This window comes from Aureobasidium pullulans, assembly GCF_000721785.1.
Source record: "Aureobasidium pullulans EXF-150 unplaced genomic scaffold scaffold_7, whole genome shotgun sequence".
Lineage (NCBI taxonomy): Eukaryota > Fungi > Ascomycota > Dothideomycetes > Dothideales > Saccotheciaceae > Aureobasidium > Aureobasidium pullulans.
This window is the reverse complement of record NW_021941027.1, coordinates 704,120-722,003: the sequence shown is the minus strand read 5'-3', so window position 1 is coordinate 722,003 and position 17,884 is coordinate 704,120. Positions and strand designations below refer to the sequence as shown.

Sequence of the window (17,884 nt, the reverse complement as noted above, 5' to 3'; positions counted from 1 at the left end):
AATTCATCAACTTTATCATTCATGACTTTTTGTATGTTGCCTTCTAATCGGTCCTTGTTGCTTCTCAGTCAGCCCATTGAATATTGGGCGTCATTCTCTCGTGGTTGCAGTATCATTTGTCTGGTGACGATTCAAAGCCATCGGCCAAGATCTTGAGTCCGAGCTTCAGCTTTAAATGCAAGACGAGAGCCCTCCCGAAAACACGTCTAACAATTCAGATACCAACAATTTCATCTCAATAGAAAATACGACTGGGGACTGAAATGCTGTAATGGCAGACTCAACAACAACACAGCGGGTAGAGGAGCTGGTGGCGCAAGCAAGAACATGCATCGAACAACGCCAACTTCAGAAAGCAACACAACTGGCCAAGGAAGCTGCTTCTCTGGCACCTACCAACCAAAACGTTCAAGCCCTTGTACAATCTTTGTCGACTGAAGAATCATCCGGAAGCCAAATATTGACTTTGATCAAAAACTACGTGGAACAGGGTGACCAAACGGATGGCCAGGAAGCCGTCAAGCTGCTGAAGCAGCATACTGCTATACCCTCTGACCAAATCTCTGATGTCGCTCACTTCCTATTCGACCATGATGGAAAGCCGACAGAAACCAGGGACGAATTGACTGGAGCATTTGTGATCAACTCCGCAGCAGCACGTAAACAACTCGCCAGCAGGATCCAGGTCGGAACAGAAGCAACCCGCTTCTTCCGTCTACTGTGGAGACGTGGTGAACACAGTTTCAACAGCATTCTACCAGTCCTCCTCGATGCAAACGCATGGCCAAATTCAGAAACTCAGACACAGGCGAAGCGTGATGCTTTTTTGCTTGCGCTTGGAAAACTCTTGGATCCAGCGTTGGAACATGGAGAATGGAGCATGACTTTGATCGCCAGATTGCTCACTAGCAATGCGCATGATATGGCTGGACTCATCGATCGTGATGCCTTTGAAATTGTTCTCGCACAGCTTGACATCCGTCTTGATACCAAGATCAGAGCACAGGCGACTTTGGCTGTTGCAAAGCTTCTTGAAGAGACGCGTGAGGAGGGAGAAAACATATTTACGGATTATGTCACCAACACCGTCTCAAAAGGTCACAACGACGAGTTGATTGTGGCCTTCTCAGCAGCAGCATCAGTTTTCCCACTGGTACCGCAGACCGTGGCCAAGTTGTTCCTTACACCCGGATTCTTGGAAGGTCTGATACCAGTCTTGGAAAGGAACTCTTCAGGACAAAGGTAAGCCCAAGTAAGGATTGTATCAGAGTCAATTTAACACTCATACAGAAAATCACATCGTCTCGAACAGGCAGCAATGGAGCTGATGAGTGCAGCCTGTGTAGATAAAGCGTGCAGAGAAAGCCTTGCCAAGATTGCGTACAACTGGCTTGACGATGTAGCACATACAAGCTCAGAGGCTGAAGCTGCAAGTATGGCTGCGTTGGTGCTTGCAAAGATACCGTGAGTAATTCCAGCAGACGCCCAAGCGTATTGCAATACTGACAACTTGCAGGCCAAAACCAGACTCGGAAGAATCCTCAGTAACACACGCAGACGATTTGTCATCCCTTCTGGTCAATCTTACGTTGAACGCCAGCAGCCCGGCGGAACAGCAGAGCTCGATTGAGGGTCTCGCATACACATCTCTACAACCGAAGATCAAAGGCGAGATTGTGTCCAACACAGCCTTACTCAACAAGCTCATCGAACGGCTCAAATCGACAACGACAGCTGATCCCTGCACTTTCGGCATCTTGACAATCTTCTCAAATTTGGTGTCATATCGCCCAGCACAAAGCGAAGAACAGCAAAAGATGTCGCAGCTGAGAAACTATGCCGAATCAAAGAAGCAAGAAGAGAAGGATCCCTTGGATGATGACCAGCATGTTACAGCCCGCTGTAAGACAGTGCTGGATGCAAACCTTATACCCGTCCTCGTGACTGCGGCCAGAAGCCACTACACTGTGACTATCTTGGGTATAGCAGTCAAGATCCTTCACGCACTCGCCCGCGAGCAAAAGCACCGTGGTAAACTAGCACAACAAGGTGCTGTAAAGTTGCTTCTCCAAACCATTGACCGTCTCCAAACACCTGGAGGACCCGCCTCAGCTTCTGACTCGGCACAAGCAGCTATCCAGCTCGCCGCACACGCACTCGCTCGCATCCTGATATCTGTGAACCCACAGCACGTCTTCAGCAGAGCCATGCCCGCCATCTCAGCCCTACGACCTCTGACTCTCCTCCTCACCCCCGACACCAGCTCAGAAACCCGGGACCTGCTCCCAGTCTTCGAATCCCTACTCGCACTTACCAATCTCGCATCTCTAGAAGACGACGCAGTAAAAGATGCACTCCTCCGTCAAGCCTGGCAACCGACCGAAGACCTTCTCCTCTCCACCAACAAACTAGTCCAACGCGCTTCCGTCGAACTCGTCTGCAATCTCATGGCCTCTCCCGCCGGTGTCGCCAAATATGCAGATGGCAGCCCAGCAGCAAAACACCGTTTACACGTCCTCCTAGCATTGGCGGACGCAGAAGATCTAGCAACGAGACGCGCAGCAGGCGGCGCCCTAGCCATGTTGACCGAATGGGACGCAGCCGCAAAAGCAGTACTTGAACATGACCGTGGCGTGAGCATTTTGCTAGACATGTGCGGAGATGAGAGTGAAGAGATCAAACATAGAGGTTTGGTTTGTATTCTCAATCTCGTCTCTGCGCCTGGAGAAGTGGGCACTATGGGTCTGCAAAAAGTCGCTCAACAGGACGGAGTTGAAACGATCAAGAGCTCCCTGCGCGAGTGCAGGAACACAGATGTCATGGCCATTGGAGTGGAAGTGCTGAAAACCATCATGGGCAAGAACGAAAACTCGGGTCGGGCAATCACGCAGGGATAAGGGTGTGCTTTGGTGAGAGAATTGACATGGTTATTTTTGGCATGCGCAATTGATTGTTCTTGCATGAGATTATCCTTTTTAGCACTTGCATTAGCGGCGCTGCGGACAATTTTACCTCTCGAGATTAAAAACAGTGGTATCGTTTCCTGTAAGATCAAACATCATTCGTTAAATTCGTGACAAATGCTATGCCCATCTTCCCTTGACAAATTTGTTCCTTCGTGTTGTGGCCTGTGGTTGAGGGCTGAGGTCGAGAGGGGTCGGTCTGGCCTTTGGAAGGATCGGAAAATGAGGGGGGACAGCCAAGCTGAAAGTGGGACGTATCGCTAACCTCAGGTTGGCACGATCTCGTCTGAAGCTTCTTGAACTTCTGTGATCAGGTCGGCCTCGTCGATGAAAGCGTAGGTGCTGCGTCTCCGTGGAGCGGGCCTGGGAGAATATGTTGGTATTTCCGAGTTCGGTAGTCATGGGGTTGCTCACGTCTCATCAGCAGTTTCCACTGCTTCTACCGGCGCGGGGTCGTTTTCCTTCTCCATGAAGGAAGAGCCAGACTCTCGCCAAACTTTGCTCCATCGGCTAGGTTTTGCGGCTTCTTCATATCTGATCTCGAAGTCTTTGGTGTGTTGGATTGTGCCTAGTTCGATATCGTCTTCCTTCTTCGACAATCTGAACAGTTTCTTCTTTGGTCCTTCGATGATGGTCTCGTTATGACCCTTGAAGTCTCTGTGTCGACTCGGCACGCTAGCCACGGGCTCCAGTTGAGAGAGACGCGACCAAGATGTCGCAGCAGGATCTGCAAACTCTTCCTTTTCGGTTCCTAAAACAAGTGCGGCGCCTGTAAACACCGAAGCTGATCGATCGGACGAATCCTCCATGACGGTATCGAATGGCGATATCAGCGGCCTGAAAGATGGGAGAGAAGCTGTAACCATTGACCATAAGAGGGTAACCTGAAGCCATACGACCGGTTGCACCAGTGATATCCCTCGATCCTTGGTGCTATGGAAGGATTTACGTAGATAGTAGAAGTGGACAATGGTGAATGCAATGACTGGCAGTCGGGCCGCGAATGTAGCAACGATGACGGCTTTGTGCTTGGAGTTGAGCAGAATCTTGCAAATGAGGAGTATTGGAACGAGAACGAGAGCGAGCTCTCCCACAACATCGAGCGTTTTGATAGCGACCCATCGGGTGAACTACACAAGAGTCAGTCTCGTCCAGCTGGTTTAGGTGATGCAACATGTTGATTTACCAGACCGGGACAAACGTCTCTCGTGGCGAAATACCACCCGGACTCGCAGCTGATGGACATGAGTAAGATGCTGACGACCCCAAAGATGAAGTTCAAAACCAGAAGTGCGTCGCAGATTCGTAAATAGTACTTTTCTTGGCCGTCGAACAAACGGCGAGTGAAAAGAGTCAACGACATTTTGGCCAGGTAGTGAACGACGAAGAATAGAACAAGTCTAGTATAGGTACTCTAGAGGGCTTGGTTAGTTGTGTTTTGTCTGAGTAATTACATTCAGGAGCCTGCTTACTTTGGCAACCACATCGTGATGCTTCTGCGCAATGCCGGATACAGACACCCCGAGGCCGTTCTCCAGCGCGAGAAATACGAATGCATGTTGGACTATGCACGCAATGGTAGAGACGAGCAAAGCAGCATCGTCGAAGCCATACATGCCGCGACGAAGAGTATATCGAATGCCACTACAGAGAAGTGCGTACGTCAGACTGAGCACGCAGATCACCCAGACCACGCCACCATGGTTTGTGGGTGTTAACTGGGCGAGATAGTAGACATCCGAAGGAAGGTCGGCTGTTGAGAGGGCTGTGATGCTGCCCATACCAACTGCGATGGCGTTGCTGTATGTTTCGCGATGTGCATTGAAGAGAGAAGTTGTCGAAGTGTCGAAGTCGTATGTCAATGTGAGACACCAAAAGCTCAAGTACTCTGTCTAGAGTCAAGAGTGGCAACGGCGGTCGCCAAGCTAGCTTGTTGATAGTAACGTTGGTCGTGGCTTCCTTAAAGGTCACATACCTTGCCTGTCAAGTAACCTTCTGACTCGGCGTGGCCGTGACCCCACACTCTTATTTGTATAACAGTCATTTACCATCGATTTACAATAACGTGCCTCGAAGAATTGTGTTCTGGGCGGACGCCTTGTGCTCCATGTTGATGAGACGTTACAATGTAGTTGGCGCTTACACGGCCGAGCTCTCCGCAAATGCAACGGTTGAAGCCACATTCGATGCAAACGTTGTCAGCTTGAGGCAAAAGAGGTATAAGAATTTGAGGGAATAACGAATGACATGCTCACAGGCAAGCTCGTTGAGAGTGCACATTTGAACCGGAGTGCGTGACGTTACCCAGCTTGAATTGCTTTCTAACGCGCAGCTTTGGTGAGACAGCAAATGCTGAACTAATAGGAGCTCTGCCACGCATGACCGAGCTCTCCGCTGAGACGAGGCAGAGACGTTGCGTACTCTCTGCATCCGGGACTTTCTCTTCTTTTTCCTAAAGACCCAGCCTTTTGGGTCAGCGACACAATGCAGCAGGATTCCATTCAAAAAGCTACCAGCGTCGACATAATCCCGCAGAGAAAGGGTAGCTTCCTCAGGCCTGTCACAGTAAGGGGTGACAGCTTTCGCAGTGAGCTTGATGGAAGCGGCAAAGCAGGCAAACCTCCGAGACCTATCTCAACTGGATCCCTGAGGCCTATATCTACCGGCACATCGACAGTCCACTGGCCATCTTCGCCAGCGGCTAGGAGCTCCTATCAACCAGAATGGGCCCAAGACACAGAAAACGTGCTGTTGCCTGCAGCGACTGTGGACGACCATGGATCACCAGAAGATCTCAAGGATATGCTCAGGATGGGTAGGACGCAGGAGATGAGAGTACGCATGGACTTGTTGACCGAACGATCGACCAAAAATGCTGATCCTTGACTAGAGAGTATTCAGACAATTCTCCCTGATATCTTTTGGTTGTTTGTCGCAATGTACCTGGGAGTTCGTGCTACTGTAAGTCATCTTAAGTGCTCGGAGAATTTCAATACAGTACTGACTGGCCAGCAACAACAATCAAGCTTTACAGGCAGGAGGTCCAGCTCTGTTGTTTTGGTCCTGTAGGTCATTTTTCAATTAACAAAGGGCAAGATGCTGACCGTACTAGATATATGGTCGTTCGCCGGATCGTTGCTAGTCACGGCATCGCTTGCTGAAATGTGTTCCATGTAAGTGCATAATCGTACCTGGAGAGAACACCTGAAATACTGATAAACTCAGGGTACCGTCTTCAGGAGGCCAGTACGTATGGGTCTCTGAGTTCGCCGACAAGCGCTGTCAATCGTTCCTGTCATATATCGCTGGATACATGACGCTCATCGGATGGCAGTGTGGCAACGCCTCCGGCATATTTCTGACAGGCTCTCTGATTCAATGCATCATTACCATCTATCGCCCAGAAAACGGAGCAATCATGTGGCAGACGGTTGTATTCCTCCTACCTTGTGTTGCGTTCGTTATTCTGGTCAACATTTACGGCGGACGTGCAATGGCAATCTCGCAGAACATCTCGATGTCCGTGCATATTCTAGCGTTGATCGCAGTCGTTGGTGAGTGTGGTTGGCCAAGTGGCGTCTTTGCTTGAGGCTGACAATCGTCAAGTGATCATGTGGGTACTCTCACCACATATACCGACGGGTAGGGCGCTGTTTCGAATCGAAAACACAGAGTGGTCAAGCACTGCGTTAGCAATGCTTGCTGGTCAAGCAAACATGAACTACAGCTGTTCTTGTAAGTTCAATAAGCGATGGAGGGAAATTATGACTGACTTCGAGCAGATTCCGACTCGCCGGTGCATCTTGTAAGTTGAAGATACATAGACCATGAGCCGAGAACCTCCAGATGGTGTTTCACTTCGAGGCTGTCCCCTACTGTAGCGATCTCATTGCAGAAGCTTTTTATCGAGTACTGCAACGAGTGAGACACAGATACTGGTGGCGAATGGCTTGTATTGGTGTATTGATCTCCTCTTACTAGGCACATGCTAACTGTAAGTTTAGTCCGAAGAGGTGCAGGATGCAGCAATTGTTGTGCCGAAGGTCATTATGCGAAGCCTGTGGATCAGCGGAATCTGTGGTCTTCTCGTCGTGGTGACCTTTGTGTTTTGCATCCCAAGTGTTGCAGATGCTCTTAGTCATCCGACAGGCTACTCGTTTCTGTATGTTATGCAGTTGTCGGTTCCAAATGGCGTCATCGTGTGCGTGTTGTTGGTACTGCTTGGTCTTGTAGGCTCGAGCAGTATCGGTTTTGCAGCAGCGACTGCAAGAATTACGTATGCATTTGCAAGAGATCAAGGTCTTCCGTTCTCACAGTGGATCGGGAAGGTATGTGTAATGGCTGCTAAGGGTTGTCAATCAGCTAATGGAAACAGGTCAACAAGAATCGCAATATACCAATAAATGCCGTGCTACTCACTGCTGCAGTCAGTGTACTGTTATCACTGATCAACCTCGGATCGTCATCCGCATTTTATGGAATTGTGCGTTCAATGTCCATTTTGTGAATTGGACATGCAATGGCTGACTGACATAACTTAGGTGACACTTGGACAAGCAGCACAATCGCTATCGTACATATTGGCGATCGCAAGTGTACTCTACCGCCGCATCAAATCGCCAGAAACACTGCCAAAAGCACGCTGGAGTCTTGGAGGGTACTGGAGGCCTGTGATCATCAATACGCTTGCAATCACCTTCTCGATGAACAGCTTCATTTGGTCGTTTTCACCACCGACTTTGCCAGTGACATCGACGAACTTCAATCCGTCAGGGGCGTTGTTTGTTGGCGCTTTGGTTCTGATGATGGCAACGTACTTTCTTCGAGCCAAGCGCTTGTATGTGCCACCGGTGGCGCGTACCAGAGACACCCCCAATTGGAATCTGAGCCATCTCAGCACTGGGCAGAATGTTCAGTTCTTGACGATTCCAGAGGAATTTTGAAAAGTACTAAGATGTAGTAGTGCCATAACTCTCTTGAGAATATCTGCAGAAACCGTTTTGAGCGAATGACGCGAAATGTGCTGCACTTCCGTTTGTTGCTTTTGGTTGACCATAAGCGAGCCATAGAGCAGATGTAAGGTCTTGGAGAGAAACGAGTCGAATCTGCTGTTAGTCCTAGTTCTTCCAATGGCTCGTATTATATGCTGGTCATGGCTGTTCAAGGTTGTCCGATCGATGTCGACATAACGACGAGGTTTTCAGAGGAAACATCTTCACATTTCAGTCATCAAGCTACAGCTCTGACCGCGCGACATGTCTAGGTAAGCGAATTCAGGACGTTGCCATATGGCTTGTAAGCCACCATTGAGTAAGCAGTCTTGATCGGGTGAATTATGCGAACTGCCGGCGCGAACTTCGTGAGCTCCACTTACCACGTTTACGCGCAGCTCTCCACCAATCCAAGTGAGGAACGGGTACTTCAGGCACCGCGGACAGCACCCAGGTACGTGAGTACATGCGTTGCATTGTTGCGGCCAAAGAACCCCCCAACATGCGACCCTGGATTTTCAAGGTCCCAACGTGCTTGTTGTTGTCAAGATAGTCGAGCACATGCTATCTTCCGGACCATTGTCAGACCGAGTCCCGGACCCAGATTTGTTTTTGGGCAGGCTGCAAGCTGGCTTGAGCACCAACTATCTCAAATGTGCAAAGATCGTACTGCGTAAGCGACTATCGCGATGGTGTCCTCCCCCTGGCACCCACGGCGTGTGTCAGAGCACAAATTAGGTGGAGCAAAAAGCGTCGTGGGATCGTTGACGTGAACGTGTCGACGGCGTCAAGTTGACGGCTGTTTAGGGTCCGAGCAAGAAATTCAGCTTATAGCTCCATCCCATACCCAATAAGAACGCGCGGGGGTTGATAAAGCTCTCCCCGGGGCGAGTGCCGAGCACGATGGCAAGGTTAGCGGGCGCGATGCATGGTGTTTCCCCGGCGAGCACCGAGAAGTTGTAAGCGGTGATCGTCTAGAAAAGTCGAAGACGAAGACTGAAGTCTCAACGGGCGTGACGTTCTTGCTGTAGGTTGACCTAATCGGGCAGTAGGGATCACGCCTTTCCCGATTTGGTTCAAGCAGAAAGAGCTGCGCATGGGCCCGCTGATGTGAGGATCTCCACGCCAGTTACATAGCCCGAAGTAGTTCTCGAGGCTCGACCTCTAGGACCTGTGTCCCTGGAGCCTATGATTAATTGCGATTGGCTGGAGCCGGAGAAATTGGAATATGATGCCTGCAGCTTGACTTTTGTCAAAATCCCGAGCAGTCGTGACACCCGCCTCAGCGGATTTAGACCCTACCTGTGGACGACGGCGGCGTCTAATGCTCTGTTCCAATGGTGCGAGAGCACTGGATGCTGGATAGCAGACCGACTCGTGAGCCTGGATCGAAAGCTTGTCACAGCAAGCGTGCTATCAATCTTGCGGCGACATGGAAAGCACATACCAAGCGCGATTACACCCAGTAGGCTGGCTAAGGTTACTAGTTGGAGAAGGCTAGTTCCCCCCACTCGTCTGCAACGTCGCTGCAGGTGCGAGCATGATCGAATGCGATTTTCTAACATGCCCATCTTCAGACCTCAGCCTAGGAATGAGGTCCGAGGGATCCTTCCTTTAAATATGGTTTGCGCTGCCGCTCAACACTGTCAGGCAGTCATAGAGACAGCTCCTCGTCACTCGCCATCGAGGCTGACTCGAAGAAATGCAAAAATATGTTCATCAATATTCAATTCCCTTCTGACACTCAGAAAGGCCATCTACGACGGGCTATTCGTTCACAGGCCGCATTGAGCAGCGCCGACTGTCGGAAAAGCACCATCGCCGCCAAAGCCTCGACGAATCCGAATGCTCCTGAAGAAGTCAACAAGGTCTCGAGAGCACGTAGGAGAAGCAAAGCAAAAGCAATCAAAGATGAGCCCGAAGCATCCAGCAGCTCCTTGAGCACCATCTCTTCGAACAACAGTTCTTTGAGTTCCATCTCGAACCACAGCTCTGCGAGTTCTGCATCTTCTAGCCCACCAGAGTCGATTGTTTTCCCTCTTGACCTACAGCTTGGCCAATGGAACACTCAATACGACCCATTCCTGACATTACCCTCCGCGGACGCCTGGCATCCATCGATTCCCCGTCTAGTCAACACATGCAAGTCTTTCCATCCCCCATCGGGAACACGTTGCTGACATGCCTCGCAGATTTGGTGTATTTCGCTCCAGATGTCCAAGACCCAATCTATCAATCCAACCGGCCTGTCCTCCGCAAGGAATTGTGGCCTGAAACACTGTCACACAATGCCTTGTTTTTCACGAGTCTGCTTATTGCATCGTGCCATCCCTCCTTCGCACAAGAACGGTCACCGGATATCGTTGTATGGTTTCGTCATCAAGCCATGCGCAACATACAAACCGCTTTGGATTCGGCTGCTGGCTTTAACACAAGCGACCAGCTGATCGCAGCAGTGTGCCTGATTTGCGGCTGGGAGTTCCAATTTGGTGACGAGAACTCAGCAAAGGCCCACATGGCGGGTCTGAGAACTATGATCAATCTCCGTGGAGGTTTCCACGACGTCAACCTCCAACCCATTGTCCGTCAGCTCCTCACCTTCGTCACGTATGACCAGCTCTGGTATGCCGGAATGGATCCCGTCTTCATACCCCAGGAGTTGAAGTCGAGATATGAGACAGCTGTAGGAAGCCTTGATCTGCCCGAAGGTTTCGCAAAATTCGTGACCCCAAAACAGATTTGCTTGATCGCTCCCTCTACCTTGGGGCTCATCGCGGAGATCAACCTTATCATGAAGAGACCTCGCCATCGCACGTACGCTCTACTTGACGTTCAATCGCGGCTTGCCGAGTACTACTTCCTGGACAATGTGACGAGCAATTTCTCTCCCATCAACAGTGCTGTCGACGACACAATTGTTGTTCAGGCCGAGACGCACATCAAACTTGCTCTCCTATGTCTGATCTCTCACCTCCAGGGCGTCGAATGTGATAACTACTGGACACTGAGCGAATTTCTCGTGCCGACAGTACTCATCAACACAGTCTATGCCGAAATTGGAGTCTGGAGCCTTTTCCTGATATGCAGCACAACACCGATGCCTTCTCCTATACTGCTTGATGGGCTTGAAAAGTTGGTCTCAAGTCTCTCCATTACAAATTGGTCGTTGGCAGAGCAAACCTTACGTCAATACCTCTATCCATCAGACAGTATCGACATTGCGTCAAAGATCCTGTGGAATCAGATGATGCCGAACCAAGCAATCTTGTTCGAGCATAACAACCTCTCGCGGTTCCATGTTGCGACATTCAGACGTGGTAAAGAGCCCCTCGTCTGAAACTGCCTGCGTGCAGAAGTCCCGACAAAAGGAATACCATCTCACCATGACTTCCAAGCTGAACGAACCCCGACATCCGCGCCGAACACGCCAATTCGAGACGGGTTGCGTCTTCAGAACCCCAGGTCTGGCTATATCTGAAGGAAATAAAGACACTTCAGTAACTCAGGATTTCATATCCCAGTTAGATCATGCACATGGCATTTGCTTGCATCTCTGTGCGATTGTCGATCGGTAAACCGGCTGCAGGGGTGTCGATGCGATGAGAAGCGGCACATCGCAAGATCTGTAACTGTCGCTTCGCTTTCACCACCCGCCTACCACAACTCCGGGTTACGAAACGCGATTACATCATCTTGGAATCGATTTCGCCAAAGCGAGGACCGCCCGCTCGAGACCTCCGTATTTAGGCGAAACACTAAGCTGTTTCGATTGATCCGCTCGTTATAGCAAGGATTGTTTTGTATCAAGCTGCGTCGTTCGTAGCCACTCATCTTCATAATGGATGTTGTTGAGAATGAACAGAGAACATGTGTTGAGAATAAATAGAAACTATATTTGACCAGAAAAGAGAGTTCAAAGACCTATAGTAGAGACTGTGATATAGATTAGTAGTAGCGGCTTTTGATGGCATCGGCGGCCTTCTCCGCAATCGCATAGATAGTGGCAGTGAGGTGACCACAGACTTGGAAAGGAATGACGGAAGCGTCAACCACGCGGACGTTGTCAACTCCATAGACCAATAGATCAGTATTGACCACGCCGCCCAAGTCTTGAGCCATCATGGCAGCTGTAGCAATGTAGTGGTAGTTTGAACGATCTGCGAATGTGTTAGTCGTCGTCAACATCACTACATAGCGCAATACTCACATCCTTCTTTGACAGCCTTGGCCCAAACTTCATCCGAGGCATTGAGAGGCACGCTCTGGAGGCCCGGACTGAGTTCTCCAGTAACAATATCGCACAAGGCTTCGGAGCTGGCCAACTTCCTTACAGCCTTGGCGGTACCGATCTGCTGTTTCAGGTCGTAATCAAGCTGGAAGTAATTTGGGTTGATGGCAGCAGGAGTGGTTGAGTCGTTGGATTGGATGTGAACGCTACCTCTGGAGAATGGCAAGAGACCCCAATAGGAAAAGGCCATTTGATCCTCTCCAGGGCTGATAAGGATTTCCGAGATGGGGATTTGATCCTTGAATATGAGGTCGTAGTGAATCATGAACAACTTCTCCATCACCTTTTGGTCGATGATACCACCTGAAGCTTCAACTACAGATGTAGCATACTGAAGGAGTGAGTCTCTGACAGTACAGTTCAGGTCGTACGTGCCATTACCAAAGATATCGGCAACGTTGAAATAGCCCACGTAGTTTGCGGCGCCTGAGAAGTTGGTGTTAGAGCTGTAAGCGCCGGCGCCAGTGGTTTGGTCCTGGAGATTCTCTCCCACGAATGGAAGATCCACTTTCACATCGATGCCATGTTGCTCCAGAATACTGTATCTCGTCAGCCACATCTGAGTACATTGCAGGCGGAGTTCTGGCACTCACGCAGGATTGCCGATTCCTGATAGCTCCAAGATGAGAGGCGATCTCAATGAACCAGCAGATAGAATCACCTCCTTCTTAGCACTAATCGTTTTCTGCTTTCCAGAAGCATCAGTAAATTGTACTCCATTGGCCCTGGGGGTCGAGTTTGTCGAAGTTTCGTCCCAAGTGATACGCTGCACAAATGAGTTGGTGTAAAGGTCCAGATTAGTTCTGTTCTGAATGGGCAGATAATAAGCACGACCAGCATCTTCACGAACGTTCAGCTCGCGATCGACGGTTGCTGGGTATCGGGTGAAGCCACGCATAACACCTCCGTTAGGCTCCTCGATGTAAGGCAATCCGAGAGAAGCATATGTAGCATTGACAAGCGTAGTAACGCTCTTGCCCAAAAGTCCAGTGTTCCATCCGGTCTTGAGAGGTCCACTCGTACCGTGGACTGAGATGTCGTACGAAGCTCCAGCTATGCACTGATCCTCGGTCGGGATCTGGAAATGCTCACTGCGCTTGTAGTAAGGCAAAAGGCTTTTCCAATTCCAGCCCTCATTTCCGAGATGCTCCCAAGAATTAATCTGAGCTTCTTGAGCTCTCAGATACGCCATACCTTGAAAAATGTCAGCGACTTGCGAAGATGTGTAAATAGTTAGGCCCACCATTGATTGTGCTTGTTCCACCAAGTGCTTTGCCAGCTCGCAATGTTTGTGTTTTGTTTCCAGCATATGCCTGCGGAGTGCTTTCGTACTGCCAGTCAATCTCGGTACCAAAAGACAAGCCATATCCATCCACAGTGGACACATTCTTGTTGTCAAAGACCAGATCGCCAGCCTCGATGACTGCGACTGTAGTGTACGAATTTTCTGACAGTCGATTCGCAATCACTAGACCAGCAGTTCCCCCACCAACGATGACAACGTCGTAGATTCCAACACTGTCTGGTGAGACTTCGGTAGCCGGCGAATCAGAAGCAGTCTCACAGCCGATAATGCTAGGACTCTCGCATGTTTGCCCGCTCTCGGAGGACTGGCCGTTATTTGAGGAAGTAGTGGCAGCAGGAACGATAGGTGTTAGGGTGCTACTTGAAGTCAAGCTGGTGGATGAGGAAAACACGCTGTGAGAAGCGGGCCCGTTTGCGTAGGGAACAGAGCCAGAACCAGAGTGGGTGGCAGTTTCCTGGGTGGCAGTTTCCTGGCTGGCAGAAGCTGCATCGACCACGGACGAAGAGACGGCACTCTCTCCAGAAGTTGCACCATGGTACGAAGAGTCTTGACCGTTAGAAACAGAACCACTGCCATAGCTTGATGACTCGCCGGCGGGAGTCGACCCAGCACCGTAAGAGTCGGGACCATTGTTGTGTGATGGTGTGTTGGCATAAGACGAGCCACCACCGTGGCCATGAGGCAGAAGACCTCCAAGCAGATGATGCCCGCCAAACAAACCTCCGCCCAGCAGAGATAGGGTTGGCAACGCAAGGGCTGGAGAAACCAGAGATAAAGCAGCGATGGAGTAACGCATAGCTGCTACAAGAAAGGAAAAAGGAGTCAACGAAACGAAGGAACGGGTGGACGACCTGCTCCTAGAGACTGGAGTCTTCTTGGTTATGTACTTGCCTAGAATTTGTTCCGAGGATACAGCAATCTGTAACCCACAAAGTGAAGCTGTAACGCATCAGTGTTGCATGCCCCTCGATTGGATCATACGTCAAGTTTCAGTGCTAAAGTTGGTAGTTCTCTTCGGACATTCTCTACGATGATAACTGTACGCCAGCGTTGGAGGAGAGTTACCACTCCATCATACTAAAATCATCCGTTAACGCTCGAGACTATGATACAACATATGAGGGAAGGTCTGGGAGCCTTGAACGCCGTCGACTGGACGGGACTCATGGGTTCGAGACTTGGCGTTTCAGATCACTCCTGGTCTAAAAGCCTGTCCAAAGCCTTCCCACGGCCATCAGTCCCTGTGTTACGCGCTTCAGTAATGGCTCTGCGAAAGGTACTGAATTAGAGTGCGTAACTATGCGCATGGATGTGATAGAATGCTTTGCGATAGATGGACACCGAAGGAGGCTGGAGTGGCTGGAAGACATTCTGCAAACAAAGCAAACAAAGCAAACAATCCTGTTTCCCTATGACGTACCTGAGGGTCTCTCACGTTTTTGTTCCTTGTTCGCATCGTGTCAATTCCATTCAGAGGCCTCAAACATCTGTCGTGAATGTCGACTGGTGGCACCTGTTTCCTCCAAATGCCGGATCATTGTTTCCATGAGTCCGGCCGCTTCAAGAGAAGATTCAATGGGGTGACGGAACCCCGTACATGTTGCTTGATACCGATGGAAGCCACATTGCACAAGCCCGACTATTACGGCCGTCTCATGATTCAGTCCGCATTTAATTCCTCCGCTCAGTAGATGAATGGCCTTGCGCCCGCAATTTTGCTCACTGCATCACAATAGACAAATGGTTGCTTGCTGTACAAACAGGGATGAGTATGGTCGGCCTGGAATCCTTCCGTAGCCTTGCCCGAAGCGGACAAGTCTGCGAGATGTAAGCCTACAGCTGCGGTCTCTTCGAGGTACAGCCAGGACTTGGACAGCAAACATGTAGAATTCATGAATAAGATATATATTATAGTCCATGCCCGTCGAGCCTTTACAATTCACAGCACTCATCAATTCTCCAAAGCAAAACAAATCATCTCTCCCTAAATCCTACCAACAATATATTTTCCAAAATGTGCTGTGGTCGCCGCAACAACAACAAAACCAACTTCTGGGCTGTAGCTCAGCAGGTCCTAAGTCGACCGGTCGCAACCTCCTCTGTCAATACTGGCGAACCCTTGGGGCCTCCCCCAGCCTACGAGCATGTCGAACATCAGTCCACCAAACTCGGCAAGAACAAAGATGCTTCTACGACAGCTCTCATCGAGGAACACAATCCATCAAGCATACGCAGTGTTCCTCAATATGCCAGCGTCGACCCTCTTGTTGACTCCTCGTTGAACAATACCTCGTCGCACGCTACCAAGTCGACATGCCAGAGTAGATGTGCAGCAAAACGCGAACGCAAGAACGAGCAGAGACAGCTCAAGCGAGAGTATCGTCAGGAGAAGCGTGAGCTTCGCGCTGAATATCGCAACGAGAAGAAAGAGATGCGAAAGAGCTCTGTCAATTCGCTTTTGAACGGTGTATCGAACTTGATGAAGTAATCGAGAGGTGTGATAGGCTTTGTTGTTTGAATGAGCAGATTTGGGTCACGTATAATTCTGACACTATGGCTTCTGCTTTATCGCCAAATGTTTCTTGATAATCTGATGCGAAGAGCGGCAGATATAATTTCGTCAACATTGTTCTAAAGCCTCTGCTAGTGCACAGTACCGATCCCGTCAGAAGTAGCCTTTGAGCTTAAGCTGGACCTACAAGCTTGTGAGGACCAGGACCAGGAGCAAGAGAAGCGAGCTTATAAAGACTTCCTTCATCTTCAACGCGAAAAAGAAGCGCAACAGAAAGCGGCGTATCGCAAGGCGCTCTATAAGCAGAATGGATGAGAGTGCCAAGCTCTCTTGTGCGAGCAGTTGGACAAACAAGAGACAGAGGAAGCAGCAAAGAAGAAGGAAGCGCGGGCCTACATTGATTCTCTCATGAAAGCCAGATTGGATACTCGCAGCATGATGTTGAACTCTTCCTAGGCCCCGAAAAGGCGGAGAGGCAGAAGAAGAAATGAAGCATAGGTATTCTGAATCGTCTCAGGACCATTGCGATGGAGAAGATGATACGGTCTTGGACGTAAGCAAAGTGTTCCTAATCCACTCCGGTATGTCTGGTGGTGCTGATGTGTTATAGGAAATGACCGATGAAATCCCATCGAAATCGCTCAAGTTGAGTCAGGCTCAACTCGGTGAAAGCAAGAGCAAGTAGTCTGAGACGTCGTCCATTATGATGTCTTGTATGTAGCTCCTCTTCAGAACGAATTGTACTCCAGCAGGCAAATGCTCAAAGATGATGGTTAGATCTGGCTCAACAATTGGCGAGATCACCCATATGCCTCTTCGTCTTTTTCGCGATGTCCTTGATCTCCTTGTACGGCGAGACCTCACTGATGTTTGCGAATCTGTTATTCCACGATCTCCACCTATCCATTTCGAAGCCGTTCCACTCCTTATTCGGGTATTTGTTTCCAGCCTGTGCAACCTTGCCCTCATAACTCCTCTGCTCTTTACTTTGTTTCCTCAACACCTCGCCAGCATACAGAATCCACATAGCGGCCGCCGCCACCGTAGCCTCGGGCACATCGTCCTTGTCTTCCAACGCCGCTCTCAGCGCCCATATCGCATACAAGGAAAAGTCCAAGGGGTCTGAAGAGTCAAACGCCGATGCAGTAGCTGTGACGCGTGCAGCAAAGGCATTTGCGTTGGCCCAACTGCGCGCGGTCTCGGCATCCTTCTGTGCAGCCCTCTCATCATAATTCCAATGCTCGCGGATCTGTCGGCCGAAAAGCGGGAGTGTGGACCAAGAGACTGTTTTGCCCTCTACGTCACCGACGTTGGTGTCGCGTTGGCGGAGGGCGGTAAGGAAGGAGACGAGTTTTTCTTGCGATGGCGAGTCGGCGGGTGTTTGTGAGGCGGTGAGACCGAGTGCGTCCCAGGAACGCAGCAGTTTGTCTTCGGTGGATGAGGAGTCGGGGGTTGAGATGAAGTTGTCGACTGTTTCTTCAAGCGAAGATTCGTCGTTGAGGAACGCTTTGAGAGCTGCGTATTCGCTGGATTTTGCTGTGTCTGAGGGGAAGTCCATGGCGGCGATGTGACAGGGGGTTGGCAAGCAGATAATGCAGAAATCAAAGACCTACCTGAGTGGTTTACTTGTACGAAAACTTAGGAGCTTTTCTGCTCGTTGGCTGCCAAACTTTGGATGTTGATTCCCCACATCGATGACGCACTTTCCGCCTTGGGCCGAAGAAGCCTGTCCTTTTCTTGACTTCCAACCTGTACTAGAGTAGGTGCTGCCCAACGAGCACAAGAGGTAGAGACAATCAGGGTTGGAAGCGAACTCAGGCGAAC

General features: G+C 50.0%; 7 protein-coding genes across 7 annotated transcripts; 4 read left to right on the top strand and 3 right to left on the bottom strand.

The window, feature by feature from the left end:
• The first annotated feature begins 221 nt into the window (after positions 1-221).
• M438DRAFT_317108 (ARM repeat-containing protein) lies at positions 222-3,331 on the top strand. The gene is made up of 3 exons (XM_029902733.1): positions 222-1,242; positions 1,291-1,464; positions 1,517-3,331. The coding sequence occupies exons 1-3, from the start codon at positions 272-274 to the stop codon at positions 2,895-2,897; spliced, it is 2,526 nt and encodes an 841-aa protein (XP_029761678.1). The 5' UTR covers positions 222-271; the 3' UTR covers positions 2,898-3,331.
• On the bottom strand, positions 3,272-4,794 carry M438DRAFT_317106 (uncharacterized protein). Its single transcript, XM_029902732.1, has 3 exons — positions 4,436-4,794; positions 4,150-4,377; positions 3,272-4,093 (listed from the first exon to the last, which is right to left on the bottom strand). The coding sequence occupies exons 1-3, from the start codon at positions 4,742-4,744 to the stop codon at positions 3,374-3,376; spliced, it is 1,257 nt and encodes a 418-aa protein (XP_029761677.1). The 5' UTR covers positions 4,745-4,794; the 3' UTR covers positions 3,272-3,373.
• A 405-nt stretch (positions 4,795-5,199) lies between these two features.
• On the top strand, positions 5,200-8,153 carry M438DRAFT_344802 (amino acid transporter). Its single transcript, XM_029905299.1, has 10 exons — positions 5,200-5,798; positions 5,854-5,924; positions 5,976-6,028; positions 6,076-6,136; positions 6,189-6,517; positions 6,570-6,698; positions 6,746-6,768; positions 6,968-7,291; positions 7,339-7,446; positions 7,505-8,153. Exons 1-10 carry the CDS (start codon positions 5,448-5,450, stop codon positions 7,904-7,906), a joined length of 1,851 nt encoding a protein of 616 aa, XP_029761676.1. The 5' UTR covers positions 5,200-5,447; the 3' UTR covers positions 7,907-8,153.
• Positions 8,154-9,666: 1,513 nt separating this feature from the next.
• Positions 9,667-11,291, top strand: M438DRAFT_373874 (uncharacterized protein; the record flags this gene model as incomplete). The annotated part of the gene is made up of 2 exons (XM_029908459.1): positions 9,667-10,081; positions 10,147-11,291. 2 exons carry the CDS (start codon positions 9,667-9,669, stop codon positions 11,289-11,291), a joined length of 1,560 nt encoding a protein of 519 aa, XP_029761675.1.
• A 608-nt stretch (positions 11,292-11,899) lies between these two features.
• M438DRAFT_396485 (FAD/NAD(P)-binding domain-containing protein) lies at positions 11,900-14,344 on the bottom strand (the record flags this gene model as incomplete). Its single annotated transcript, XM_029909262.1, has 4 exons — positions 11,900-12,111; positions 12,162-12,781; positions 12,836-13,436; positions 13,486-14,344. 4 exons carry the CDS (start codon positions 14,342-14,344, stop codon positions 11,900-11,902), a joined length of 2,292 nt encoding a protein of 763 aa, XP_029761674.1.
• Positions 14,345-15,521: 1,177 nt separating this feature from the next.
• On the top strand, positions 15,522-16,065 carry M438DRAFT_404926 (uncharacterized protein). Its single transcript, XM_029909754.1, has one exon. It carries the CDS (start codon positions 15,563-15,565, stop codon positions 16,034-16,036), a length of 474 nt encoding a protein of 157 aa, XP_029761673.1. The 5' UTR covers positions 15,522-15,562; the 3' UTR covers positions 16,037-16,065.
• Positions 16,066-16,844: 779 nt separating this feature from the next.
• Positions 16,845-17,618, bottom strand: M438DRAFT_271551 (uncharacterized protein; the record flags this gene model as incomplete). The annotated part of the gene is made up of 1 exon (XM_029900491.1): positions 16,845-17,618. The coding sequence occupies one exon, from the start codon at positions 17,616-17,618 to the stop codon at positions 16,845-16,847; it is 774 nt and encodes a 257-aa protein (XP_029761672.1).
• Positions 17,619-17,884: the final 266 nt, after the last annotated feature.

Coding starts and splice junctions, on each gene's coding strand:
- M438DRAFT_344802 (XM_029905299.1), top strand. CDS start 5,448: ATGCAGCAGGATTCCATTCAAAAAGCTACCAGCGTCGACATAATCCCG. Junction 5,799..5,853: donor GTAGGACGCAGGAGATGAGA/GTACGCATGGAC, acceptor ATCCTTGACTAG/AGAGTATTCAGACAATTCTC. Junction 7,447..7,504: donor CATCCGCATTTTATGGAATT/GTGCGTTCAATG, acceptor GACATAACTTAG/GTGACACTTGGACAAGCAGC.
- M438DRAFT_317106 (XM_029902732.1), bottom strand. CDS start 4,744: ATGGGCAGCATCACAGCCCTCTCAACAGCCGACCTTCCTTCGGATGTC. Junction 4,378..4,435: donor ATCACGATGTGGTTGCCAAA/GTAAGCAGGCTC, acceptor CAAGCCCTCTAG/AGTACCTATACTAGACTTGT. Junction 4,094..4,149: donor GAGACGTTTGTCCCGGTCTG/GTAAATCAACAT, acceptor ACTCTTGTGTAG/TTCACCCGATGGGTCGCTAT.
- M438DRAFT_317108 (XM_029902733.1), top strand. CDS start 272: ATGGCAGACTCAACAACAACACAGCGGGTAGAGGAGCTGGTGGCGCAA. Junction 1,243..1,290: donor AGGAACTCTTCAGGACAAAG/GTAAGCCCAAGT, acceptor ACACTCATACAG/AAAATCACATCGTCTCGAAC. Junction 1,465..1,516: donor TTGGTGCTTGCAAAGATACC/GTGAGTAATTCC, acceptor GACAACTTGCAG/GCCAAAACCAGACTCGGAAG.
- M438DRAFT_404926 (XM_029909754.1), top strand. CDS start 15,563: ATGTGCTGTGGTCGCCGCAACAACAACAAAACCAACTTCTGGGCTGTA.